Below are 27,133 nucleotides of genomic sequence, written 5' to 3'. Positions count from 1 at the left end.
AGTCGACGTGCAAGGTTGTCAAAGGAAAGAGACTCATCGCGTCATTCACAAGGGAAGAAGCATGGATGCAATCGTTGCTCGACAAGCTTTGTAGTGAGATTGTTTGTAAAGGCCAGCTTTCCGCTATCAAGGTCGGGTGCAGTTGCGTCTTACAGGCGGGCGCGCAGCTCGTGCAGCCAATCAGCGTTGACGTCACATATATCGCATGTCTCACGCTATGCGATGACACAACCTCACATGTTACAGATCCTGGGCTGCTGGAATTTTCACACGTCTTCTTCAACTTGCTATTGCCAGAGTTGACGCGCTGTAAAAAGAATATCTCGTTCTATCCGCGGACGAAAGCCCTCGGAAAGCCGCACTCCAACTCTTGCCGCATTTGTCATCGGTCAGATTCGGGATCCTTGCAAACATCATCTATGGCTTCGGTTCCGTACCCACAAAGTACCTGCCTCCGTCCAGGTGCTTGGCCATCATCTAATTGACCTTTTTCCCTCGTTTCATCATTCTTGAGCCATGACAGTCGAGAACGGCTCCGCAGAGCGAAACCCTCTCCTTCGCCGCTCGACATCCCCAAGCGTATCAGATGGAAGTGGACAGGATGGGGAGCGAGACATATCGACATTGCGTGGAGCATGCATAGTTGGATTTGTTGGATTTCTCATATTTCTGCAAGGTATACTAGTTCTCATTTGAATCATCGTAGCCGTAACTGTGGAGCAGATTGGAGTCGACGTGCATCTCTACTCTGTTCAGACGCCATGTCGAATATCTCAAGTCACTTGGTGCATAGATGGTTATCCAGACGGGAGCTCTGCATCAGCCATTTCAAGAGTAGACCTGATGAATTCTGACCGCACCTAGCTACCAACATATCCATCCTCACAACAACACAATCCGCCATCGCCGCGGATTTGGATGCCTTTGAGAAGGCGAGTTGGTTCACTTCAGCATATCTCATAGCCATGTCCTCCATCGCTCCGTTGATGGGTCGCCTATCCCAGGTCTTTAGCCCACGCCTGTGCATGTCCTTCTCTACGCTTTTCATTACCATTGGGACGGCCATCACCGCGACCGCTATGTCCTTCGAGCACTTCATCGTTGGCCGCGTTGTTACGGGAGCGGGTGGTGGAGGTATTTTCATTGTGGCTAGCATCATGGCGATCCAGATGACCAGTCCCAAGCGTCGTGGGTTATACATGGGCCTTGCTAACACTGGCATGACCGTCGGTGTGTCGCTAGGTGCCGTCATTGCGGGTGCACTAGAACCTAAAGTGGGATGGGTAGGCGCCTCCTTTGCACCGATATATCACTCTCGATTTGATCACGCGTTGATATCCTTTAGAAACCTCTCTTTGGCATCCAGGCCCCGCTGAGTTTGCTTTGTGGCATAGGCCTCCTCTTATCCATTCCATCGAGTCACACCTCCAAGAACGCCAAATACATCGGTCTCTCTATTCGCGATAAGCTGGTACGCATCGACTATTCCGGAGCCTTGTTGTTGACTACTACAATCATACTCTTCTTGCTCGGTCTGTCTGGTCCCAAGATTCTCCCAACTCCGCTCATTCTATCCGCACTCTCACTACCGGTCTTCATCCTGAATGAGATATACGTCGCCAAGGACCCCGTCATCCCCGTCTCTGTGCTGAGATCCCGTAGTACGCTACTGACCTGTCTTGCCTCTGTTGGCTTCATGATGGCAAGATGGGGCATACTTTTTTACACACCTGTGTACGCCCTTGCCGTCCGAGGCTGGGCGCCCGCTGTCGCTGGATCCATACTCCTCCCCACCAACGCTGGCTTTGCTAGTGGCGGTCTTCTGGCTGGTGTCTTCCACATCAAACGAACAGGAAGCTTCTATATGCATAGCCTTATCGCTATGGCGCTCTTTCCGCTCACAATGGTTGTCCTTGCCTTCATCACTACCGCCACAACTCCATGGGGTCTCTATGTTGTCATGGTCTTCCTCAACGGGCTCGTGACAGGCGCAGCTACGAACTACGCTCTAGTTCATCTCCTACATCTCACTCTCCCCGAAGTCCATCCCATTGTCATATCCCTCCTTGCTACGTTCCGCGGCTTTGCAGGCTCCTTTGGTTCCGCAATCGGTGGCGGCTACTTTGTGCGCGTGCTCCAGCAGTCCCTGCGTGATGGTTTTGCAGAAGCAGGACTGAAGCACCGTGGCGACTTGATACGACGACTATTGGGTAGCCCGGCGCTGGTGGGCAAGTTGGAGGGTACTGAGCGAGCTGTTGCGGTTGGTGCGTATGAGGATGCGCTTAAAGCACTGTTCCTGGGCGCGGTTGTATTGTCAACGATTGTAGCAGTTGTGCAAGCGTTTACGGGGTGGAAGGAGCCGGTTGAGAAGGAAGAGCAGAGGCTTGCGAGCGAGGAGGTTGAGGGCGAGGAAGAACTAGTTGCAGGAGCTTAGTGTGCAATGGAGGATCGGTACGTATATAGAACATGTGAATAGTGGGCTGATGGTGGCATAGAATGTCATTGTACATGAAGTCTTCATCCCGCAACGAATCGCTTGGATCCCAGCTAGCGGGACGATGCCAGATTGAAGACCGTACGATCGAAGCTGAATACATCCGTGGTCGAGGTGCCACGGCAGATGGGATTGCCCGGCCTAGCCTATGCTCAGCTCTAGGTGCGGGTACTTACAGTAGCAAGCAAAACCATGCCTGCGGTCCATGACGAGAGGGCCAGGAGGTGCGGTGTCAACGCATCATTGCAGAATCGTGTCTGTTCCATATGTTCATATATCTCAACTGTGTTCTGCTTATCGTCACATGCGGCCGTTTCCCTCTAGCTTCAGCATCAAATGCTGTAATTTGATGCTGTAAGAGCCCGCTCATGCAGGCTCCCGTCTGAGCATCGACTCTGGCGTCGTCTTGATTTGCCCGGTTCGTTTGCTGGTGTTGACGCGGTGTTGCATGGGGACGTGCCTTCCTACAAATAGAGCTCCCGCCTTCCGCCTCGACTTCTCATCCACCTCACCTCATTTCGACGGCATACGTGCCGTGCAAGCTAACCGGTACGAGGGGAAGACATCATCTCTTTGTTGTCTGTCTGTCTGCGGCCCATACCGTGATACCAGAAGGTAAGTGACTCTCACTCCCATCCGCTTTGCAGTTAGCTGCTTCCGTCTCAGGCGGTTTACCTCACACCTTCGCATGAGCCCACGGCCGTCTTGACTGTGCCGCAACGTCTGCGTGCCACGGTGGTCGGCGTCGACGTACACCAGCTGTGTGCTTCACTGCGACGTGCTGTGCTTCACTTCACCGTTTCCTTTCCTCTCGATTAGATAACTGACCGCAAAGTCTTCAGGATTGACCCTTCTTTCTTTCAATACCACAATCATGGCTCGCGGCCCTGCTGCTCTCCAACTCTCGGGTATGGTCTCCAATCCTTACCCTCGCGCCAAGGAGCATGTACCGCAGAAAACTCTCTGCGAGCTTTGCAAACGCACTATCAAGACCCGCGACTGGAGTGCGCACAAGAACTCGAAGAAGCATCGCGAGGCCGAAGCGGCAGAGAGGGGCAGGACGGATAACATGAATGGCAATGCTTCTGGCTTCACTGTTGACACCAACGCCAACAGTGAATTTGGTACTGGTGACACCTTCGGCAGTGGCGCTGCCTCTGGTAACGAAGGCTGGGGCTCGTCGGGCGGATTCGACAACCTCAACATGTCCGGCTACGGCACGAACACCGGCGGCAGCGGTGACGGTGGCAGCAACCGATCCTGCTACGGCTGCGGACAGACTGGCCATACAAAGCGTGACTGTCCCACGGCCGGTGCTGGAGGTGGACAGGCCTGTTATGGTTGCGGACAGACTGGTCACCAGAAGCGTGACTGTCCTGTCGGTTCTGGTGGTCAGACCTGCTACAACTGCGGCGAAGCTGGGTAAGTTAGTCCCATGTCCTGCGTTGACCGTCGGTACTAACTCATGTTCCCCAGTCATCGCAAGTCCGAGTGCACCCAGCCTCGCAAGCCAATGGGTGGCAGTGGTGGCGGCGATCGTGTCTGCTTCAACTGCAACAAACCTGGGTAAGTCGCCTTTCGATACGAAGCTAGGTGCAGTGTGTTTGAAGTCTCAGTCTTGAATCACCACGCCTGTAACCTTGGAACATCTCTTTCGATAATTTGGTCCAATGCTAACTTTTATTACCAGCCATAACAAGTCCGACTGCCCTGAGCCCATCGCCGACCGTCCCGGTGGTGGCGGTGGTGGCCGTTCCTGCCACAACTGTGGACAGGAGGGCCACTTATCTCGAGACTGCCCTGAACCTCGGGTGATGCGCTGCCGCAACTGCGATGAGGAGGGTCACCAGTCCCGCGAGTGCACCAAGCCTACTGACTGGAGCCGAGTCAAGTGCAAGAACTGCAACAACTTCGGTCATGGCGCTAAGCGATGCCCCGAACCTGCCGTTGAAACCCCTGCTGGTGACTGGGGCAATGGTGGCGAATTGGGTGCCGCGGCGGGTGGATGGGCCAACGCTGGAGGTGACTCGGCCGGTACCGGTTCTTGGGGTGATACTCCTCAGGATTCAACTGGCAACTGGGCTGACGATACTACCGCTGCCGCCGAGGGAAACTCCTGGGGTGACGCTGGTACCGCTAGTGGTTGGTAAGCTACTGCCGTAGCTCTCGGTGCTTGTTGGCTCAATGATCAAGGTCATTGTCTAGTATTCGGGACTGCCTCAAGGACTGTCATAGATGTGGGTGGATAGTCAACGATCGACTATGGCTGTGCGAGGAGAGGTATTTCAATGGAGATCGCCTCAGGGTGGTTCTCCTATAATCGATGTGACACTGCGGACTTCAAGTCTGCACTGCCACTAATTTTCGAAGCATCATGTACACCTAGGTACACTCGAGATAGAACAAACGACGTTAGTCGTCTCACTCACCCAATTCGCTCATCCTCTTAGATTGCCTTACTAGAACGCCGTCTCTTGCTTTGGATGCTTTCTATCCCATATCATTAACAGGGGTTTCATTCTCCCAAATTAAACAGTTCGTCTTCGGCAGAGCCTCGATTCTGGCAAATTTGATGAAGGATGGGCAGAAACAAGATGCGAACAATATGGGCGTAGTACCTGGGCACGGGCCATGCATAATGCGTCGTGACTTGCCCCATCCGTCGCCACTAGCTTTTGTGGCACCCTTCACCTCGTTCACGACTTTACATCACCAACGGACTCAGCCTCCCTTATACAAGACTAGAATTTTTTGTGGAAATGCTGTTATCGACCGAACGCTTCTCACACACTCCATGTCAACCTTTAAGGGCATCCTAGCCGAATTCCCCCATATTAGGATCGATTATTTCAGACAGCAATCTGGACACAAAGCGCCTTTGGCGTGCTTCCTTAGTCATGTCCATTCAGATCATCTCGCCGGACTTGAGTCTTTTAGGGCTCCATTTGTGTATTGTTCCGCCGCTACTCGAGAGATCCTTCTACGACTCGAGAAGTACCATTATCGAGTCAACTACGCAAAGGGCCTCTTAGAAAGTCGCCATGTAACGTACGACCGAAGCATGTGCAAATTGGCTAAGCCGCTTCCCATGGATACACCGACGACGATTGAGCTAGCACCGGGGAACAACATACGGGTTACGCTGCTGGACGCTAATCACTGTATCGGCGCTGTCATGTTTTTGATTGAGGGCGACGGCAAAGCCATCCTCTACACAGGGGATATTCGAGCAGAACCGTGGTGGGTGAACTCATTGGTTCAGAACCCTATGTTACTACCTTACACACTTGGTGTCCGCCGACTGGATTGCCTGTATTTAGATACGACGTTTGCAACGAGGAGCGAGCCTTATCGCGAGTTCCCAAGCAAAGCAGAAGGCATTAGAGAGCTTCTAGAAAAGGTTAGTGAATACCCTCAGGACACTATCTTCTACTTTCATTCTTGGACATTTGGGTATGAAAATGTGTGGATCGCACTTTCAGCTTTTTTGAACTCGCAGATACATTTGGACGACTACCGAGCACGCATGTATGGTTCACTCTCTACCTTGGAAAAGAAACAACTTCGAGAGATTGGCCTGCACGTTCCATCCGACAACAAGTCCCTTCGAGAGTCCGGCCTTGAAATTCGTGAAGCCCCTGCGTTATGCGGCTTCAGGAACGGGAATCACATACAGCCCGGTTGCTTGACGTCGAGAGAGAGCGTTCGCATTCACAGTTGTGAACGCGGTATGGGCTGTCGCGTTATAGACTGTGACAAGGATGCAAAAACTGTGCATATCATCCCTATCATCACCCGGGCTAATGGGGCTGAGATCGCCGAACTTGGGGCGGGAGGTGGCAAAGGCGATTTAGATAAGAAGGAAGAGCTGGACACAGGTAGCACTGCTGATGTGGGTAAACTCCTGGAACTTTGCGCAAGATTTATCGAAGATGAGGAAGCGCTCTCGAAGGTATCCGCGCTACTCCAACAGACAGTCAATGAGGGCGGTAACAGGCTCAACTTAGACATGCACCTGCAGCAAGGAAGCCAGGGTAACCAGGACGCATTGTCGCTTCAGACGCTTGTGTCGGTTCTCGGATCTAATGCTTCGAAAGGCGAGGATACCAAGCAGCCACGGAACACAACGATTCGATTTCCATACTCTCGGCACTCATCTTACTCGGAGCTGTGTGGGTTTGTCGAAGCATTCAAACCTATGGATGTTTTCCCCTGCACGGTCGACGAAGATAGCTGGACACCAGTATTCAGTATGCGTACCCTTTTTGGAACATTCTGCTCTCGCAACGTCTTTCGGCATGACGCTGAAATGATGGAATTGTATGACTTGAAGCTAGCGTACAAGAAAGGAAGGAAACAACACCGAGAAGAAACCCAGAGAGATACGCAGATGACGGATGAAGCAGTGACTGCGAGCCCTGTTGAGCCAAAGCATGTCCCATTGGAGGAGACAAAACCGGCACAATCGTTCGAATCACCTGACTTCGTTACACCGCCCACGACAGTGGGTGACACCAAGGAAAATATCACCCCAACAAGACGCGTCCAGATTCCACGCGCATCTCCCACATCAATAGCAACGGATCTAGAATCCTCAGTCGGGGCGCCGACTTTACAGCCACCTGCCGCAATAGCGATAATCGAACCGCATCCTCCATGGCTTGCGTCAAATGCAACGACTTCTTTACCCTCTCTGCCCCCGGCCAAGTTAGATTCCTCCGCTCTTGGGACAATGCTTGCGACGCCGAGTTCTAAAGGAACGAAAAGGAAAAGACAGCAGTTTTCGAATCGAGAAATTGCGTATCACGCTGCTATTGGCACTCACGGCCTTACTTGGAGTGACTATGGTGGACTCATATCGACTAGAAGTAAGGCCGACCAAGAAGAGCAGGAGCTTTGACAGGGAGATTTGTAAACTATTGAGAGCATTGAGCCTTCCGGGCTTGAACGAAATTCTATTTGAGGGCTGAAGGCAAGGGCATGTGGCAAGCATGAAGCTCAACGTGGAATGTTCTGGCGCCGCTGATAAGTCCAGACTGGAATGCCAAAATCACGTCAATCGTTGCACAACTTTCAATCATCTGGGCCCTCAACACTTTCATGCAAATTACTGCCCGGATGGTTGGGGCCTGCCTAGGCTGTTTTGGTGATTTCATTCCTCCCTTGCCCGCGTCACGATGCTCGCCACCCCCCTTGCGCATATCACATATATACCAACACCAGGGCAACGCGCTTCAGGTTATCTCCACCTCACGCCTTTTTCACTCTTTTCTCCCCCACACTCGTTTGAAGGAGCAACCATGGCTCCTACCTGTTCCCGGGCAGGCCTTCGCTTGCTGACGTCGGTCCTGGTAGCTAGCAGTATCGCGAACGCGGCAGCACTTCCACACCAAGTGCTTGATCCGCGAACACCTCTCGCGCAAGATGAGACAGCTCCATCACCACCTGCGGAATCCTCGATCACTCCGGCGGGGGATGATCCGGAGAATGTCTTCGAAGAGCTTGCAGATATCCTAAACTCGCACACTGGGTATCAATTTCTACGGGATCTTATTGAACGTTTGTTTGGCTTGAGAAGTGAAGAGGAAGATCCTGACTCCACGACGACAACGACGGTTTACGTCACCCCTACGCCTGTGGAGGCAACTATTTCTGCAACGGTCGTCGTTTCTGAATCGATAATCACACCGGTTGGGCCGTCACCGAGCACAACAACTGATATAAGCTCCGAGATTACACCTACGACATCAACGGATGATGTGATGTCCATCCTTCCTATGTACCCGTTGACTACTGCGATCAACGTCACGCTCCCTGATCCAGCATTCTCCACAGTGTCACTCGGCGAGCCATCATCATCGATATCGGAAGTCTTGCCGCCGTTTCCTTTCAACTCGACATCTTTTGGACCCACCCCAACCGCCGTTAGTATCACCGACTCGTTTACCGCGATACTTCCTGGAACCGTACTAGACTCATCGAGCAGCAACGCTACAACACCCATCTCAACGACTAGGATACAATTGACGAGTGTTCTCATTGTCACTGCAACAGTGGTCCCATCACCCTTCCCAGGGACTGGTAACCCGGTCTCTGAGGCTGCGACGCCGCTATGGCCGAACGCTACGGTTGTCACACCTTCGCCAGCAGGATCCGGGACTGGTGCTGTGTCGTTGTCCGCGGAGACTGCAATCTCGAACGCTACCGTTACTCAGACGCCGTTATATCCCAACACTACCTTGGTTATTCCAATCGTGGTCACTATTCCCGGCGGCCCAGCTACCGCACTCAATGTGTCGCTCCCTGTCTCGATCTTGCCCACGCCGATCTCTGAGACTGGCAGTTCAGAGTCAGCTGCGGTTGTGTCCGTTAGCGGGACCCCATTGTACTCAAATACTACCTACGTGACGCCGACGACTCTGGCGGGTACTGGTACCACTGCGATTTCTGCGGGAACGATCAGTAACGCACCGATTGTCAATACCGCAACCCCGTTGTTTCCAAATGTAACAACTACTACTTCGACGACCACTACCACCATTGGAGCTTCGATCTTACCGTCGTTAGTGCCCAGTCAAAATCAGACAAGTAGTAATGATACCATTGTGGAATTCCCAGGTTAGTCTTCCTATAGTTAATGAGAGTCAAACGAGTGAGCTTCGGGGTATATGTAATGTTTTGTTTTGGAGGCAGTGCGCGCAATGGTCTTCGTAGGTAGTAATACACACCTTTTGCATGATCATTGCCTGCAGTGCCTCTAGACATGATGTATATGCGCCTCTTCTCGGACCGCATAACATCTAATCTTCATCCCTCCCTTAGCTTAATCAGCCGGCTAATGTTCATTTCAGGTCTACTTGCCCTTCGTCGCCTTTGTCAGGACCCTCAAATCAGAGTCATTTCTCTGCCCCTATTAAACCGCTTCTACGGCCCCAACGCCTACCCTTCACTGTTCCCCTTCCCCGGTTGTCTTCCACCCAACAATCGCCAAGCCATCCAAGCACCTGGACTTCTTAACTGCACGGCCCTCGGCACTGAAGTACAGCGTTGCCAAGCGTCTGGCCGCAAGGTCCTGTTGAGTGTGAAGGCTGATGGTCTGGATGCCGTGGGGGGTAATGCCAACTTCGGCGACCCATTAAGCGCCTCCGACCCATTTGGACCGTACTTTGTCGATGACGCCGTTGAAGACAGTGACGATAGCGAAGGATCGGATAAGAGGAAAAGGCAGATTTCACTGAACGTTACTGTCATCATTCCGCCCTTCCCGCTCTTTAACCTTACGGCACCTGTCTCTGCTGAATCCGCGCTTGTGCCCTCGGGAAGCGTCTCTGCTGAATCCACGCCTGTGCCATCGGCGTATGGTGCCTATCCTGTATTTGTGCCTGCACCTTCAACCACAGCTGTTTCCTCGCCTGTGGACGAGCCAGTACTTCAGCCCTACCCCACCCACAGCAACCCTCTGGAGCCGGTCCCTCCTTTCCCAAATCTCTTTGATGAAGCACATCCACCAAGTGCCTTTGCACTGACCCTCTTCTCCCTCTTTGGCGAAGGCCACACCGAGCGCGCTGACCTGCGCCCTCTCGGCCCCGAGGTCGACTCACCTTCCTCCCCTTCCCCTCTCAACGGTACTGACTGGATTACTCCGCCCACTACTGACGTACCGACGTTGGCCCGTCCATTGGGCGAGGAGGTTGTGGTCGATGGATTTGACATCCAGGTACCGGTTCAGTGGAAGGGCGGTTACCAGGACCAGGCCTTCAGGGCACTTGTTATCAGACTCCGAGAGCTGACCAGGGCGGCTTGGCGTGAGAGTGGAGGAGTCGAGGGAGGCCCGGGGGATCTGGGCGCTGATGGAAGAGGTGTCGTGTATTTTGGCTGGGTTGGGCAGTTGCTGAAGTCTAGGAAGGCGAAGGTATTGAGTGAGGGGTGGGTTGAGTGGGATGGACAGTCTTTGTAATGAAGGTTTTCTTGAACTGTTCAACTATTGACATCGGGGCAGTAGGTCATGGTCAAGAGATATACTTAGAGCGAGTATGCATTATATGAAAGATGGGGTTGTTAGTGGTCAAGGTGAGCTGAAGTGAAAAAGGGTTTACTTTTGTAATGAATCATATGACTTAGTTTCGTTCTTAGCATTAGTAAAGAGTTTCCCCCTTTCGAGTGCGCCTGACTTTTGGTACATGAAGCTTTCGATTGCCAGCTTGCTTGCTCTAAGTATCTTCTCCAAATGAACTGCAAAGTTACTGTCGCATCAAACTATCTATCGCGATACGTGAGTAAATATACCAGGTAGGGGCGTCACGTGATGGTAATGAACCTCCAAACCATCACACTTGCTATCTTTGCTAGCTTCTCGACACGCGTCTCTATTTAAACCTAGTACACGAAGATGAAGTCCTCATTTCCCAAGTCTGTCAGATCTGAAAATCCATTGTCCTGAACCTGTCTCTGCTCTCCACCTCCCTCTTCAAGCTCTACATCCTTCGCTGTGCTTATTTCGTCTTTCTTCAACATACTCTCATCCACCTTCACAGCACTCTTGCCAAGCTCTTCCCGCCTCTTTGCGTGCCTCTTGTTTAACAGCGCCAGATACATCGGGATGAGCAAGGCAATGATGGCAACGAGGATGAACATGGCAAGGTTGCTAATGAGGCCCGGCCGGTACAGCGGTGCGTCATCGAGAGAATAGAGAAGCGGGCCGATGACATTGCCAGTGCACATTCCGATGAAAACCATGGCGGAGGTGCCTAAATGTTGAGGTACGAGGTCAGCATACATCTGACATGCATTTCTAACGTTGCTCACATTTTTTCTTTGTGTCACCCGCTGTGTTTTGCACATGCCATGTGTAGATGATCGGCGTGATGGCCGCGAGGCACGAGACGAGGTAGTACCCGAAGAGCAAGACACCCTTGTGCTTTCGAGGCACGGTCAGCATCATGATTGAGCCGATTATCGGGAGGATTGCGACGAGTGCGATGGCGAGGCCTTTGCGCTTGAATTTTGTTGCACCCCAGCTGGAACCAAGTATTGCTACGACTTGGATGACGCCAAAGGGGATGTTGAAGAGGATGGCTTCAAAGTTCGTGTAGCCGAAGTCTTTGATGATGAGGTTGCCAAAGGTGGAGATGCCGCCGCTTGCGATCCTGTTTCTTGAATCAGCCAATTGTCCGCAGTTTCTTTGGGTACTAGGATGTGAAGTGAACACACTTACGAGATTGCAAGGATGGCAACAAACCAACACCACGTCTTGAAGTCTAGGAGAGTCTCCCACACTTGGTCCCACCGCCAATGGCCAGACTGGATACCCATTTGATTGGCCCGCAGTCGCTCTACGGCGATGATTTTTTCCCGTTCGGTCAGGTACTTTGCCTTCATGGGCGAATCAGGAAAAAGTATCAGAACGACGATGGCGTATACGACGGTCAGGAGACCACAGAAAAGGAAAATGATTTGGTACTTGTGCATCGCATCGCTTTCGATATGTCCTAGACCATAGGTGAACAGGGAGCCGACGATAAATGTTACGCCATTCATTGCATTCCAGTAGGCAGTACGAAGTGTCTGCTCAGAGCGGCGCCACCACATTGTAGTGGTAGCGACACAAGCAGGCGCAATCATAGCCTCGAAGCTGCCCAATACAAAGCGTAGCCCGAGCAAGCTTGGGAAGTTTGTGCAAGCAGACATGATTGCAAGACTACTTCCCCAAAGGAAAATAGCGACGGCAATGACCTTGCCCGTTGGCAACTTGACCAATATAAACGCAGCCAAGGGCTGCATGACAAGTTGTGCAAGGTACAAGATCGACCCGAGCCACGAGTATTGCCGTCCGACGAGATGGGCATCTTTCTGGATGCCGAAGATGGAGACGTATGAGAGAGAGGATTTGTCAAGTTGTTGGAAGAAGTATGCGCCGAGGAGGAGGGGAAGGACGCGATAATCAATGCGCTTCAGGACAGCACGCTCTTCTTCGTAGGAGAAGGATGTATTTTCGACGTGCGCGTTGGCGAGGAATTTAGCGGCTGTGTCGACATTGCGAGGGGTGGTGGTGGGTAAGGGCGTTTGCTCAACTTGTGCGATGGCGTCTTTGGTATCATTCGGGGCTGCCATGTCTACGGATGATGGTGTGGAAGCGATCTGTCCCTGGACATGGGACCGGGTCACCCATTTATCACCTAGAAAGATAGGCTCAGGAAACAGATACCGAGTGCTTGGAAACTCATCCATGGACCGAAGGATTCTAGCTTGGCACATGGTCTTTCATCGTCTGGCTCGGCAAGAATAGGAGGATTTCATATCCACGTATTACCTTCATTAATACTGCATTCGCAGCCTGTCTAACCGCATGGTCGGCCCATTCAGCAAACGTTGTTGGTAATGCCATTTTCCCCGCATGGTAGTATCCACGGTTGTTTCCTTGGTCTGATATCCCCATGGGGGTTGACCTAGTGGGGCATGTCGTATTAAAGTGAGCCTAGCCGGCGGTTAAAGAAGTGATCGACAATGTGCAGGTGTCGGGGTATTGATAGCCGATGCATTTACACCGAAGCCCATGGTGGGACATTTCCTTCTTAACATTCGGCTGAAGCTTGTGATCTTAGGATTGGAACACATATCGAACCGAATACGCCCCTGCAGAAAAGTCAGCAACATGGGAGAAGCAAAGCCAAAGCAGAAGAAGTACGCCCTCATCGGTACCGGTGGTCGCTCTTCGTTCTTTTACTCGGCTATAGCAACAACCTACAAAGATACGTCAGTTGTAGTAGCCCTTTGTGACACGAACCAAACCCGTCTCAACTTTGCGCTCGAGCAGCTCCAAGCCCTAGGTCATGCGTCTATCCCAACCTACAAAGCGACAGACTTCGACCGCATGATCCAAGAAACAAAACCAGATGAAGTAATTGTGACGACCATCGACCGCACGCACAACATCTACATCGTAAGAGCATTGGAGTTGGGATGTAACGTCGTGACCGAAAAGCCAATGACCATCGACGCACCACGATGTCGAGAAATCTTCGATGCCGTCGAGCGAACAGGAAAAAAAGTGCGGGTAACGTTCAACTACCGGTACGCACCACACAATACAAAAGTGTGGGAACTCGTACGCTCCGGCGCAATCGGCACTGTGACTTCCATTCACTTTGAATGGCTGCTCAACACGTCCCACGGCGCAGACTACTTCCGGCGCTGGCACCGCGACAAGCACAACTCTGGCGGCCTGCTCGTGCACAAATCTACACACCACTTCGATCTGATAAACTTTTGGCTGAACAGTAAGCCAGCGACTGTATACGCCCAAGGCGATCTGAAATTCTACGGGAGAGAAAACGCCGAGAAACGCGGCGTGACAAGTTTCTATACGCGGGCCCATGGCAGTGAAGTAGCGAAGCGTGATCCGTTTGCGCTGCATCTGGAGAAGAATGACAAGCTGAAGAAAATGTATCTCGATGCCGAGCATGAGGATGCGTACTACCGCGACCAGAGCGTTTTCGGCGACGGAATCAGCATAGAAGATACCATGAACTTGCTCGTGCGGTACGAGTCCGGCGCCGTGCTAACGTACAGCTTAACCGCATACGCGCCGTGGGAAGGGTTCCGCGTCAGTTTCAACGGCACTGGTGGGCGGCTGGAAATGGAGGTTGTTGAGAACTCGTATGTGAACAGTGGAGGTGATCAGTCGCTGGAAGGCTCGCTCGAATCTCGAACCATCACTTTGCGGAAGCTGTTTGAAAGGCCGGTCGATGTGGAGATCCCAGATAGTGTTGGCGCTCATGGAGGAGGAGATGAAGTCTTGCTTGCGGATCTATTTGGAGAACAAGGGGCAGAGATTAATCAGGATATGCGCGCTGCCACGCATGTTGATGGCGCGCTATCGATATTGACGGGTGTCTGTGCGAATCGATCGATTGCGACGGGGCAGGCTGTGAAGGTCAGCGATGTCTTTGTCGTGTAGACGGAGAAGATGGAACTGAGAGAAGTTAGAACGTCAGCCGAGTTCGATCGGCTATTGACATGTAACCTGATACCATATCAGAGGGTTGGTTTCTTACTCGATTCGAATCGAGATTGATTTCTCCTGTGTTAAACCCCATACATACTCTTCCATTTCAAGAAGCTCGAATCTGGTCCAGTACTGAATTCAAAAGTAGTCTATCCTATTCTGATGGACATGATTTGACAAAGAAAAGGTGGAATCCGATTGTATTTACATGTTGCTGTTTAGATTAACCGCAGATCTACCAGCCCTGACCCGGCTTCCTTGCCTGTAAAAATAATCAGCAATTGAAGCGTACATGGACTATGGGCACTTACGAGTAAAGCACCCTTACCACCCAACTCAGCTTCCAGGCCATCCCCATACGTCTTTGGCGCGCTGACCTTGTCGGGGTAGACCATGCTGACAGCGGTGCAAAGCCCGAAGACGGAGGCAATGAAGGTGCCCATCAGTACGAAGCCCCAGCCTGGCGTGAAATGGTCATAGTCGTGCAGCGAAACGGCACCGAGAATATCGTGGTCTTCGTGGCAGGGCTCGCCGTAGTTGCGACGGTCTTGCTTGTCCCAGTAATCGCCGTACGGGTCGCGCTTCGACCGCAGCTCTGCGGGTGGGTTGATGTAGCCGCCGTTCTGCGCTGGTTAGCTTCGAAGCGCTACCTCTCCTCTTCTCCTCCAGACAGGGGGCCGCACTTGGTTGGGGTCCGCGAGCTCAACCTTCTCAGCATCGGTGAGGGCTGTTCGGATCTGGGTGAAGTGTGGGCGTAGTCGTGCTGCTGCGGGGACGACAGCCCGGGTCAGCGGGCGGACCGCTACAATGCGCCTGGAGAGCATGCTGCCGATGGGTTAGAGTGCTGCTGGAGGGGAATCCGGGGGGGCGATGCATACGTTGCGGCGCGATTGCGGGGGGGAAGGCGTTCGATGGGGGTTGTGAGCTGAGGCTCGCGATGAGCTCAGCCTGGGCGGGCCCCCTGGTCGCAGGTGGCCTTGGCACGAAGAAAATGCGACTAACCGCTTCGGGAGCCCGAACATCGATGTCACACCAAGGCATCTACGCGACGAGTCATTTTCTCACTCCTCTGCAATGGGAAGGGGAAGGAAATTCCGCGCCCAAACCTACACGACACGTCCATACAAGACGATTCCACCATCTGCCCGTCGTGTGCGCGTCAAGGCCTCTTCGCCGTTGCGCCCGTGCCTTTAGCGTGGCCATCGATCCAAACATTATCTTTCAGTTTTGGCCCTCTCACAACACAGACACCGCAAAACGCTCTTCTCAGCCCGCCACCCCCCCAACGCGACCCGTGAAGCCAAATCCGACCCCATCACCGTCATCAGCAAACATCCCGCCATCTCGCGACACGACATTTGCGCCGGTTTATGTCGATTAGGCGGTGCGCCGGGTGGTCTCCAGGCTCCCCAGGCCGCATCCCTCGCCCTTCCTGAATGGATAAAGTCACGCCCGCGGATCGCGACATCAACTCCTCCCCCGCGCACGACGCTGCCCACGCCCACGACGAGCCCGACGCCGCACACGATGCATCCACGCTTCTGGAGGATGGCGCCCCCGTAATCAAGGAGGAACAAGGGCCTGCGCCTGTAAATGGCGACCATGGTGGCGTCATGGAGCGCCCAGCCAAGCGGCGGAGGCTCGACGACACGACACCCAGTCGCTCTGCATCACGGCCCATATCGCCGCCCTGGAAGGCTTTCACCGCCAATGGCCCCACGACCGTCTTCGAGAATGGCGTTAGGAAGTCATCGCGCGTAAACAGGGAGACGGCCCCGCCCACACCCGAGCCTGTCAAGCGGAGCTCGCGCCACACGACCAAGGCAACCCAGACGAACGGCACCCCTAAGAATGGTGTCAAGCGCGAGGTGCGCAATGTCTCAGGGCCCGCGTCGCTTTCCAACGGGAAGGCACCGCCTGCTCGTACCAGGAAGGCGCCTGCCACGCCCCTAGTCACGCCCGCGCGCAAGTCGGAGCGACAGAAGAAGTCTTCCGCTCTCGCAAAACCATCTTCGCCCCCGTCGCCAGCCTTGCTGAATGGCTCGCCTGAGAGTACACGGAAGCGATCTGGGCGGCTTCGACGAGCGACACAGGCTTCCACAGATGGTCACGGTGACGATTCGTTCGAGGCGCCCGCGACCAACGGACACGACCCGTATGCTGGTCTATATGCATCGCCCGACGACTCCAACCCTTCCGGCCCCGCCCCTCGTCTTCGCCTCAAACTACGTAAGCCCGACCCTCCGAACCGTCACCCGCAACATGCCCCGCCCAAGACAGAGTACGCTTCACTGGGGGAGTGGTTGGAGCATGATGATCCGTTGGAGACCGAAGAGACACAGCGAGTCTCCAAAGAGAATGCGGAAGAGGAGGCTCAGCGCCGCTTGCAGATTGTTCATGCAGCTGAGCACGGAGTTTTGAGCCGCGCAAGATGCAGCGTCTTTGCGCCCGAGGCTGCCCCAGAGCCACCACCACAGTACGCCCATTGGGATCATGTCGTCGTGCACGCCCTGCATTTTAACAAGCTGCTGAAGGAGGAGAAGGCGTATCATCGTCGGGTAGCAAAGACTTTAGCACGAGAGGCATACGAGTACTGGAAGAACAAGTTCAAGCGGAAGAGCCAGGATGAGATCAACCAAGAGGAGGCAGAGCGACAAGCCATTCGGTACCGGCAGCTGGTGAAGGATGTCAAGGATGCCTGGGGTCTTGTCAAATTCGAGATCGATAAAGAGCGTGTGGCCAAGTGGGAAGAGGAGCAGCTCCAGCTCGGACACAAGGCAATGGACGATATGTTCAACCACGCCCAAGAGATCCTAGGTCGTAATGTTGGCGATGGGGCGTCTTCCCTGGTTAGCGAAGACCGCGACTTTGATGGCGAAGAGGACGACTCTGAAACTGGAGGCTCGGTTGCATCTAACCGTCAGATCAACAAGGATGATGTCATGTCTTCGGGTTCGGATAGTGAAGAGGAGGGTGTTCAGGACGAGGATGCGAACCTCACCGCTGAACAACTACGCGCCAAGTATGGTCAGCTTCCAGATCTTCCGGATAGCAGCTCAGACGTGGAGGCGGCGTCGGATGTAGATGAAGACGTAGGAGACGATGAAGAAGAGGGTACCCCGGCGCCAACACCTGATTCTGAACTCGAATTGGAGGATGTTGACCAACAACCCGAGAAACCGTTGCTTCATACGAACGGTTTTCACGAAAACGACGAAGGCGGCGACCACGAACAGAAGACCAGTTACATTGATCCCGCGGCAATCGAGCTTGAGCAGGTTGACGAGGCTCTACTGGACTCGGACGACGAAGATGACGCATCAGAATCCGGTAGTGAAGCTTGGTCCAGTGCTGATGAGGATTCTGAGGCAGATGAGGACATGGAAGAGCAGGCAGGCGAATCCGATGCCGCGTCTGATGAAGGTAGTGAGGAGGGCGATGTAGGCATGATGGGCTTCCTGGCCCCAAAGGATATCAAGAAGCTGAAAGAAGCCGCCAAGGCTGTGATCGAGGACGAGCAGTCGCAAGATGCTGCGTCACATGTAGAACAAACGAATGGTCATGCCCCATCACCAATAGATGTCGACACGGAGAAGCCGTACATCAATGGCACCCACTCCGTCGTGGACGACGACAAGCCGCACACCAACGGAGACACTGTGGCACACGAACCAACACCTTTAATCGAGGCCACGGAACGTACACCAAGCAAGGAAGTCAATCAAGAGAAGAGCTTGTCAAGGTCTCGCCATACGTCTTCGCCATTGCGGACAGAGGTCCCGTCGCTCCTGCGTGGTACACTTCGAGAGTATCAACACGATGGACTTGACTGGCTTGCAAATTTATACGAGTCTGAGACCAACGGCATATTGGCCGATGAAATGGGTCTCGGCAAGACCATACAGACCATCTCTCTCCTCGCTTATCTCGCTGTTCGCAGAGAAATCTGGGGACCGCACTTGGTGGTTGTGCCTACCAGTGTTATGCTTAATTGGGAAATGGAGTTCAAGAAATTCTTACCGGGATTCAAGATCTTGACATACTATGGTGACATCAACGAGCGAAAGCGAAAACGTATGGGCTGGCGCAATACTGGCAAGGATATGTACAATGTTGTCATCACCTCATACCAGTTGATACTGCAGGATGCAGCAGCGTTCAAGATGCGCCCTTGGCGCTATCTTGTCCTGGACGAGGCGCACAACATCAAAAATTTCAAGTCGCAACGTTGGCAGACTATGCTAAACTTGCGCACCGAGCGACGACTACTGTTGACTGGAACACCATTGCAGAACAATATTGATGAACTCTGGTCCTTGCTGTACTTCTTAATGCCTGCGGGGTTTGCTGGAGAGGGTCGCATTGCTGGTTTAGAAGAGTTCACCATGGCCTTGAAGAACCCAACATCGCAGATTCTGGACCAAGGCCGCCAACAACTCGACGCAGAAGCACAAAAGATTGTCAAGAAGCTCCACGAAGTACTCCGACCGTACCTGCTTCGAAGGCTAAAGTCGGAGGTGGAGAAGCAAATGCCAGGGAAGTATGAGCACGTCGTATATTGCAAGCTCTCCAAGAGGCAGCGGCAGCTTTACGATGGCTTCATGGGTCGTGCGTCCACCAAGGAGATCCTGTCTTCCGGCAACTACATGTCTATCATCAACTGCCTCATGTCCTTGCGCAAGGTCTGCAATCACCCCGATCTGTTTGAAACCCGTGCGATTGTCACGTCGATGGCTATGCCAAAGTCCGTTGCTGCTCAGTTCGAAATAAAAGATCTTCTTGTTCGAAGGCGAATGCATGAGGGCCTAGAAGACAATGAAGTGAACCTTGACGCACTGAACCTGGTTTTCGCGCGGCGTGAGCAAACTCAACTGGGACATGCTCGACGAGCATACCAAATCCGTGCAACACGACCCTTGGAGGACTTGATCGAGCGGCAGACCCGCCGCCTCAACAAGACTTTTGACGCGAACACATCCTCGCTACAGTCTGCCATGGCAGCGATGGCGAGGAGGGAGCAGATAGCTGTTCGAGATCAGTTGCAAACCTGCCTTGCCTTAACTCGCGCTCGCACCCAGTTCATGCCTATCTATGGGAAGGACATAATCGATGCCGTTACTGTAGACTGGCACGATCATACTTTCGGTGCTATACGGAAAGGAAAAAGAGTTCCGAGGCCCAGACTCCTGCAAGCGCCCTTCTACCAATCGTTACAGCCTGCAAACCCTTATGGCGCAGCTCAACCCTTCGGCGGAGCACACGTGCAACGCAAGCAAGAGGAGGTCGAAGGTCAGTACGACATCATTAGACGGTACCATGGCAACCTCGGCTTCAGATCTCCCCACTCCATCGCCGCATCCCGGGAATGGAACAACCAACAAATCATGCACTTCTTCGGCATGGTTCCTACGCTCCAACAGCGTGCCGAAGTCCTCAAACCACTCATCACCCGCTTCACATGCGTTACGCCCGCCGTCGCTGCCGAGGAACTTGCCCCGCTAACTCTGTCAAAACGCGGCGTCCAACTCATCCGCTCCTCGCCTGTCGCACTACGACAAGAAGATCCTTTTCATGAATCACGAATTAGACAGAGTATTGCCTTCCCCGATAAGCGACTTCTACAGTATGATTGCGGAAAACTACAGAGATTAGCTACACTGCTTAGGGATCTGCAGGCCGGCGGCCACCGCGCCCTAATCTTCACCCAAATGACCAAAGTCCTCGACATCCTTGAGCAATTCCTCAATATCCATGGGCATCGCTACCTTCGCCTCGACGGCTCCACCAAAATCGAACAACGGCAAATCCTTACCGACAGATTCAACACGGACCCGCGCATTCTTTGCTTTATTCTGTCATCGCGTTCTGGTGGACTAGGTATCAACCTCACGGGCGCGGATACTGTGATATTCTACGATCTCGACTGGAATCCCGCCATGGACAAGCAATGTCAAGACCGCGCTCATCGTATTGGACAGACGCGGGATGTGCACATTTACAAATTCGTCAGCGAGTATACCATCGAAGCCAACATCTTGCGCAAGAGTAACCAGAAGAGACTTCTGGATGACGTTATCATTCAGAAGGGCGACTTCACGACCGATACGTTCAACAGAGTCACTTGGAAAGATGGGCTGGAACAGGACATGGCCATCGACACGTCGGACGAAGCCGGTGCAGCGATGGAACGTGTGCTTGGCGAGAGAGCGGGCTTGCTGGGCGATGCACGTGTCATGGGCACGGTTGAAGACACGGAAGATCGCAACGCGGCCTCCCTCGCGCAGAAAGAACTCGTAGATGAGATCCAGGAAGACCATGTCGACTTCAATGAGAGCTCCAACAATGCGACGCGGGCTGCTTCCGAGGCCGCGGCGGCTGGTAACACCGGCGTAGGTAGTGGAGGCTACGGCGATGCAGATGCAGACGATACCAAAGAAAGACGCCATGTCGACGAGTACATGCTTGGTTTGTTCAGGGAGGAGTTTGGCAAAGAACCGTATCGCCCACCGACGGATCGGCAGAAGCGAAATCGTAAGGGCCAGGATCCGTATGTCAGGCATAGGAAGAAGAAGTATTAGGTTTGACTCGTTCTTTGCTCTTCCTGGATCCGGCAAGGTGTAAAAATCGGCGTTCTGGAGACCAAAAAAAAAGTACCTGTATTAGTAGATTGTAATGATGAATGTATGGCGCGAGCATATGCATTAGTTGGCGTTAAATGGGATAGGGTAGGGTGTATTGTGTATAGAGGATGCTATATCTGCATTCAATGAACGTGTTGTAAACTTTCCACTTGAAAGTTCAAAGTTTTTTTTTTGGCAACGAGCAATTACGAATTGACTGACTACTTGGCTTTTCAAATCTTATACACTTCCTCATACTCGAGCCAAGTCAGTTGGAGTAAAGCACTAACGTGTGTGACAACACATCCCTGAAAGAAGAAAGCATTCCCTTTGGAGCAAATTAGCTGTCAAAGCATGACATGGTACGCGTCCTAGTGGGGATTTGATGGCACTGGTAGCAATGATGATTGCAAAGATGATGGGTATGTTGGGACAAAAACTAGGACAGAGTTGCAACGATTCCATGAGGCATTTGATAATAATCTCCACGATAATAGAAAGGTAGATCTGCAGAGTAGAACCTGATGGTTAACTACTGGTAGAATTTATACTTTGCGACATTTAAATCAGCTGGCGATAAGGGGTTGCTTCAAGGGCAGTGTTTAAGTCGATGTTATTCATAGGGTTTTACTACATCTCTACATGTGCTATACCTCCGAATATATTCTAATGTATGGAAATTTTATGCGAAAGCGGTATATGCGAGTGTCAAATTTTAGCGGCGCTTTTGCAACAAGCGTTGTGAGCGTGTAATCGTTCGTCAACCTCAGTCAACCTCAGCCAGTATGAGATGAGCTCAGTGTGCACAAAAATGGGATTCATTGCTGTAACAGCTCCAACACCATGTGCTAGTCTCCTATTTGCCGCCGCATAGGTACCTCCAAACCCACCGAAATTGCCACCAACGTCTCCGCTGTCGCGACCGAAGCTTATATTTCCTTTTATGTGTCGGAAACAGTTGCTTTGCAGCGCTGGATCGGGCCCTCTTGTCAAGCCTACAGTCAAGAGGTGGGTGAAGTAGTTAGCATGGAAGCAGGAGAGGTGGCGGTGCACAGGAGATGTCTTGCTTGACCAAGATTCTTCGACAGTAATCTTGAGCATTTGGTCGTAGACATCGCTGTTGGTATGAGCATGGAGTCAGCTCGAAAAGTGTACTGGAAGTCGAGGTACCGCGGCGGCTCGACGCAGGATACAAAAAAAGGCAGAATCTCGCCGAGAGAGAGCGCATGAAGCTTCAGCTGAAGAATCTGCCGTCATCTTGCGTCCTTTTGACCCGTTGTGGTAACTGTACTGACTCTTTGGCTTCGCTTGCGTTTCTTATGAACGAGTGCTCCGCGCTCAAGGAGTTACGTCGCGGAGCAAGGACGCGAGGTGGTGACAGAACAACGACATCGAGGTTAACGAAGATAGCTGGTTTGAAGCTGGGCAAAAGTGAAGTGAAGGTCAACGTGAAAGGCACTCACAAGCATAGTCTAGCCCACTTACCCTGCGTAAATGATCTGTCATATGATCTAGGTAGCTATCTTTATCCATACCATGCCATACCTTTGTGCCAGGCACGCAGCCCCCAATGTCCACGCTACCACTGTGCAGAACGCCCGACAGTACTATTAGGTGTGGTGATGACAAAACCCCCCAAACGCCATGAGCCCTCGCTAGACTCGTATAGACGATAAACAGTAGTGATGCAGAGGTATCAGACGCATGAAGGACGCAAAAAGGACGTGACGCGCGTGAAGGAACAAACCAATCTACCGTCTTATACCACCTATACCGCCCGTCATTCGGCCACCGCCTGCGTTCAGACTTTGGCGGACAATCATTTCTGCGGCCTGCGCAGCAGCGAGTCGCTCCTGTGACGTGCGTTAGCATGTATTCAGTAAATGCCACCGTCCGGAGTATAAAACCAATCCGGTACATACCTTCTGCCTACTCCGATCCTTTAGGTACCGCTCTGCTTCCGGCCTCATTCTCAAGATCCTGAGTATCATATCATCATTGGGCTCAGCCTGTGCCTCCTTCCGCTTTTCCTCCTTTGCCTTTTTCATCGTCCCCAAGTTCCTTGATAGCATGATAGTCTTATGCTTGCGTGTAGGCATGCCGACTAGCCCCGCCGCACCGCCAAACTGATGGCCCAGGGCGGGTGGTGCAGAGAACCTGTTGAGTCGTGAAGTTTGTTCTTGTTGCCTCCGTGCGCTGGCTGCAGCCATCGACTCTGAGGTACGTATCAGGTCCTCGGTGGCCTCAAAATAGAAGAAGTTCAGGTTCTGAAGCTCGTGGTATTTCGGCGATTTAAGCACGTCCATGGGCACACCGTCGACATTGCCATCTTCGTCTGCCGCGTGGAAGAAGTCGAACAGCATCTTGAGCCATTTGAAGACGATATCCAGTTCACGCTGCGTTAACGGGCGTTGTTGCGAGAGCTTGTCAGAAAGTGGGGGTACGAGCAGCGACTCTATCGTTGCTAACGCCTCTTTCCACAATCGAGTCATAACCATGATCATAGCTGCATCTGTCAAAGTCTGTTTCATGATGGCAAAATTCTCGTCGAAGTAAGTAAAGAGAGGACCGAGCGCTTGTGTGACGTCTTGCGGTGTAGGACCCTGGGCAACAGACTGGGGCCGGGCGGCTCGGAAGTAGTTCATTGCAGAGGCAACCACGGTGCCACGACTGAGTAAAGCCTTGAGTGTCCGACGAGAGAGTGTATGATTGATGAATGACGAGAGCTGGCAATGTCAGCAAATTATGACAATATCAGCATAAGATGCTTACCTTATCCGTGATCTTCCGTGTCATGTCACGTTCAGTCCTCTTAAGTGTTCTGAACGACTTGCCAAAGTAAAATTGAATATCATCTCGTTCGCCTTCCATACTCACACGTAACAATAGGCGGCCTTGTGTGTCAAGATCGAGCCAGTATTCACGAGGCATATAGTCTCTAAAGTGTGACGGATCAAGCTTGAGCGATGTTCGGCCAACACAATCATGGTCGCCAAGTGTGTCCCAATCCCAGATCGTAGCAACAATATTCAAAGGCCCGGTCGTTGTGATGTCGATCGTCTCATCCCATCGAGGATTCAGATTGCCATAGATGACTCGAGTCTTCGCGAGACGCTTCTGGTACTCGTCACCAAGGACGACATAAGGATCGCTAAGGCCGTTCATATCGCAGGCTTTGAGGTCTTCGGCTTCGATGATCTTGATCGTAAACACGAAGTTGTTGTTTCGGATACGTTGCGTTGGTGGTGAGACATGCTTCTGAATAACCTCTGCGCAGGCATCAACGCCGATTTCGCGCTCGAGCCTGTCCAGCTGGAGCATTGCGTATTCAATGTTGTTGAGCTTGACAAGTGACTACGATGATCAGCACTGTAGGTACCGACGAGAAAAATGACATACCTCAGGATAGAACTGAAATGGCTCAATCTTCTCTTTCTGGTTGTAGAAGTCTTTAGCCATCGAAATCCATTTTTCTTGTTTGGTTTGGTGGGCGGCGGCCTCTTGCTCGGGCGTCAAGCGGTCCATTTCCTTACTGAACCTCTGCTCCACGAGTTCACAATACCGCGCAAGAGCAATTCCAATGGACTTGGACACTGCCGTCATAAACTTGGCGTATTGAACATCATCGTCCCAATTGAGCGCCACGATCTGCTCGATACTCTGGTTGAATGATCGGAAGATATCGACGACGGAGACACTATGTCGTTCGTCGTCAGAAGCGACTGCGTTCATCGATTCGATCTGGAATTGGTCTGCTTTGAAGGCGTTATCTACCCAGCCGATTAGATTGGCGTCCGTCATCTCGATCCATCTCCATACGAAGTCTTGCAGCAGCCCTTCAATGTTGAATGCAAACTTCTTCCTTGGCAAAGCGTCGCTATGTATCCGACGAATCTCAACAAGCTCTTTATATAGATCGAAACCATCCTGAACTGGCACATGCTCATTCTTATGGTGAGCTACTTCCATGATGCGAGCAACTAGGTCTCGTGCGTCTGCAGCATAGGCTGGAAACATCTCTTCGACGAGACACATCATGGGGCTGACGCCCATGACCTCTGGATTCTTGCGGTATCGCTTCTGGATCCTTTCGCAAAGCTTGACTACCGCTCGTCCAAGTTCAATGACATGATAAAACTGCCACTCCTCTTTGGTGTCGGGGATATGCTTCGCCAGCAACTCGCGATACACATCACCCGCTTTCTGCTTCAGGGCTTGCCGCAATTGCTCGGTGAACTGATCCATATCCTCCTCTGTACCAGGGAACGTGGGGTCATCATATATGTGGCTTTCCAGAATGTACATGACAGGTCCAAGTGCAGGGGGCTTGGTATCGTAAACGTACATCATGAGCTCGAAGAGTTCGCGTAACAACGCATCGTGCAGTGCTAGCAATATATGTTGATTGAGAGCATAGTCATGAACGGTCCACTTTGATCGATCGAATACGGACGCCTGAACGGGAATATGGCTCATTCTGTTTGACTTCTTGTCTGGTGGTGGTGGCGGTTCTTTTACGTAGTTGAAGGCTGCATCCAGCGTGTCTAGACTGATTTCCTGGTTGATGTACTTCTCTCGGATAACGTCTAGAAATAAGATAAGGCGCGAGAACTGGGGTAGCCTCCATCGTACGGCAATCTCATTCAGAAGCTCCGCAGATTGCTTGGATAGTAGCTTGACAGACGGCGTTTCGTTTGTTGCTTCGCTCGGCTGTAGTTCGGCGTCTGCCAGATCGTACGTCAGCGCCTCCTTCAGTATAGCGCGATAATAAGCGCGGGGATCTGAAGGTATGAAGGTATACGATGTGCCGTTATCTGGATCGTCACGAATGTTGAGTCCAGTCATGTCTACGGGTTGGTCGATGATATACGAGGAGCCGTTCTCGGATAATTGTGACCCCTGTTTGGAAGAATCTGCGTATCCAGGATCTAGTGTTACATTTGGTTTGAATTGCGGTACCGAGCCGCCCGGTGAGCTTTTCGCTAGCTCTGGATTCGACTGGAGAATGGCCAAGATCATCTGTGATAGATCGGGCACCTCCTGATTCTTCCAAGCCTCGTAGGCCTCTTCTAGATCGAAGTCATCGCTGTTCAATGTTTTATTTGTCATGAGGCTGAGGTGGGCCTGATAGGTTTTGAGATCCTGCAGCGCGGCCTGTTCTGTCCATACCGACTTGTATCGATTGATATCTGCCTGAACATCGGAGTATCCAACCGCAAAGATGCGCGACACGACCAAGACAAGCGCCATGTCCTTGACCTCGTAGCTACGTGGGATTTCGACTTCGATTGTTGTGCCACCTTGTCCGCCGTTGCGCTGGTTGTCCACCGTCAGGTCCTGATCATGCACCAACAGCTTCTTCTCCATGGTAGCCAGTCGCAGAGTGAGCTCTGGCCTGTCCTTTGCCCAGTCATGGTCCTTGAGAATGGAGCTGACTAAGCGGAGGAAGAGGGCTACATGTCGGTCGACCATGAGCTTCCAGCTATCGTCGCCCAGCACTTTTCCCTTCTGGAGCTCTTTTGTAGCATTTGAGTAGAAGATCAAGAGGAGGTCCTCGACCCTTCGGTCCTTGTCCATGCTCTTCCTGAAGGTGGGATCCTTGAAGGCATTCAGGAAGACAGCAAACGTCCTCTTGACGGTGGCATCCTTGAACTCGGGCATTCTCTCCGTCCCCATGAGCACTTTTGTTATCCGCTTGTCCAGCTCGCCCATGAAGGCATGGGGAAAGCGCGTGCTCTTGCTATCTCGAATGAGGGAGAAGTCCTTCATGAGGTCGTTGACAGAGGTCGAGGAGCGCTGGACGGGCTTGGGTGCGGCCGGTACATGTTGGACCCGTTTCTGGCGCGGCTGAAGGAGGTATGCGAGGTAGGCTACGCGGAGGGCATGGAGGTAGGCATCTTGGGCAGTGATGGGGCGCTTGTTGCGGGCGGTCGCTGAGCTCTTTCGCCGCAGGCGCTCTCGCGTCTGCACGCTGCTGATCCGGCGATTGCCAACGCTCCCACGGGCGGCGTCCAT

The 27,133-nt window shown here is 52.5% G+C and overlaps 8 protein-coding genes across 8 annotated transcripts; 5 read left to right on the top strand and 3 right to left on the bottom strand.

Moving 5' to 3' along the window:
• Positions 1 to 516: 516 nt before the first annotated feature.
• Positions 517 to 2,434, top strand: K460DRAFT_401365 (MFS general substrate transporter; the record flags this gene model as incomplete). Its single annotated transcript, XM_040936413.1, has 3 exons — positions 517 to 676; positions 865 to 1,283; positions 1,346 to 2,434. The coding sequence occupies 3 exons, from the start codon at positions 517 to 519 to the stop codon at positions 2,432 to 2,434; spliced, it is 1,668 nt and encodes a 555-aa protein (XP_040793900.1).
• A 2,854-nt stretch (positions 2,435 to 5,288) lies between these two features.
• K460DRAFT_274407 (uncharacterized protein) lies at positions 5,289 to 7,394 on the top strand (the record flags this gene model as incomplete). The annotated part of the gene is made up of 2 exons (XM_040927956.1): positions 5,289 to 7,091; positions 7,203 to 7,394. The coding sequence occupies 2 exons, from the start codon at positions 5,289 to 5,291 to the stop codon at positions 7,392 to 7,394; spliced, it is 1,995 nt and encodes a 664-aa protein (XP_040793899.1).
• Positions 7,395 to 7,794: 400 nt separating this feature from the next.
• On the top strand, positions 7,795 to 10,648 carry K460DRAFT_329265 (uncharacterized protein; the record flags this gene model as incomplete). The annotated part of the gene is made up of 3 exons (XM_040930737.1): positions 7,795 to 8,154; positions 8,227 to 9,112; positions 9,346 to 10,648. 3 exons carry the CDS (start codon positions 7,795 to 7,797, stop codon positions 10,449 to 10,451), a joined length of 2,352 nt encoding a protein of 783 aa, XP_040793898.1. The 3' UTR covers positions 10,452 to 10,648.
• Positions 10,649 to 10,870: 222 nt separating this feature from the next.
• K460DRAFT_271043 (MFS allantoate transporter-like protein) lies at positions 10,871 to 12,604 on the bottom strand (the record flags this gene model as incomplete). The annotated part of the gene is made up of 3 exons (XM_040927701.1): positions 10,871 to 11,241; positions 11,300 to 11,640; positions 11,709 to 12,604. 3 exons carry the CDS (start codon positions 12,602 to 12,604, stop codon positions 10,871 to 10,873), a joined length of 1,608 nt encoding a protein of 535 aa, XP_040793897.1.
• A 541-nt stretch (positions 12,605 to 13,145) lies between these two features.
• K460DRAFT_382785 (NAD(P)-binding protein) lies at positions 13,146 to 14,752 on the top strand (the record flags this gene model as incomplete). Its single annotated transcript, XM_040935427.1, has 1 exon — positions 13,146 to 14,752. One exon carries the CDS (start codon positions 13,146 to 13,148, stop codon positions 14,448 to 14,450), a length of 1,305 nt encoding a protein of 434 aa, XP_040793896.1. The 3' UTR covers positions 14,451 to 14,752.
• On the bottom strand, positions 14,522 to 15,322 carry K460DRAFT_329256 (uncharacterized protein; the record flags this gene model as incomplete). The annotated part of the gene is made up of 3 exons (XM_040930736.1): positions 14,522 to 14,760; positions 14,810 to 15,121; positions 15,182 to 15,322. The coding sequence occupies 3 exons, from the start codon at positions 15,320 to 15,322 to the stop codon at positions 14,734 to 14,736; spliced, it is 480 nt and encodes a 159-aa protein (XP_040793895.1). The 3' UTR covers positions 14,522 to 14,733.
• A 247-nt stretch (positions 15,323 to 15,569) lies between these two features.
• K460DRAFT_362078 (helicase swr1) lies at positions 15,570 to 21,324 on the top strand. The gene has a single exon (XM_040932576.1). The coding sequence runs from the start codon at positions 15,935 to 15,937 to the stop codon at positions 21,074 to 21,076; it is 5,142 nt and encodes a 1,713-aa protein (XP_040793894.1). The 5' UTR covers positions 15,570 to 15,934; the 3' UTR covers positions 21,077 to 21,324.
• A 1,545-nt stretch (positions 21,325 to 22,869) lies between these two features.
• On the bottom strand, positions 22,870 to 27,133 carry K460DRAFT_401357 (uncharacterized protein; the record flags this gene model as incomplete). The annotated part of the gene is made up of 4 exons (XM_040936412.1): positions 22,870 to 22,971; positions 23,041 to 23,844; positions 23,891 to 24,472; positions 24,518 to 27,133. 4 exons carry the CDS (start codon positions 27,131 to 27,133, stop codon positions 22,870 to 22,872), a joined length of 4,104 nt encoding a protein of 1,367 aa, XP_040793893.1.

The sequence above is a fragment of the Cucurbitaria berberidis genome (genome assembly GCF_010015615.1).
Source record: "Cucurbitaria berberidis CBS 394.84 unplaced genomic scaffold K460scaffold_1, whole genome shotgun sequence".
NCBI classification, from domain to species: domain Eukaryota; kingdom Fungi; phylum Ascomycota; class Dothideomycetes; order Pleosporales; family Cucurbitariaceae; genus Cucurbitaria; species Cucurbitaria berberidis.
This window is presented reverse-complemented; position numbering and strand designations above follow the sequence as displayed.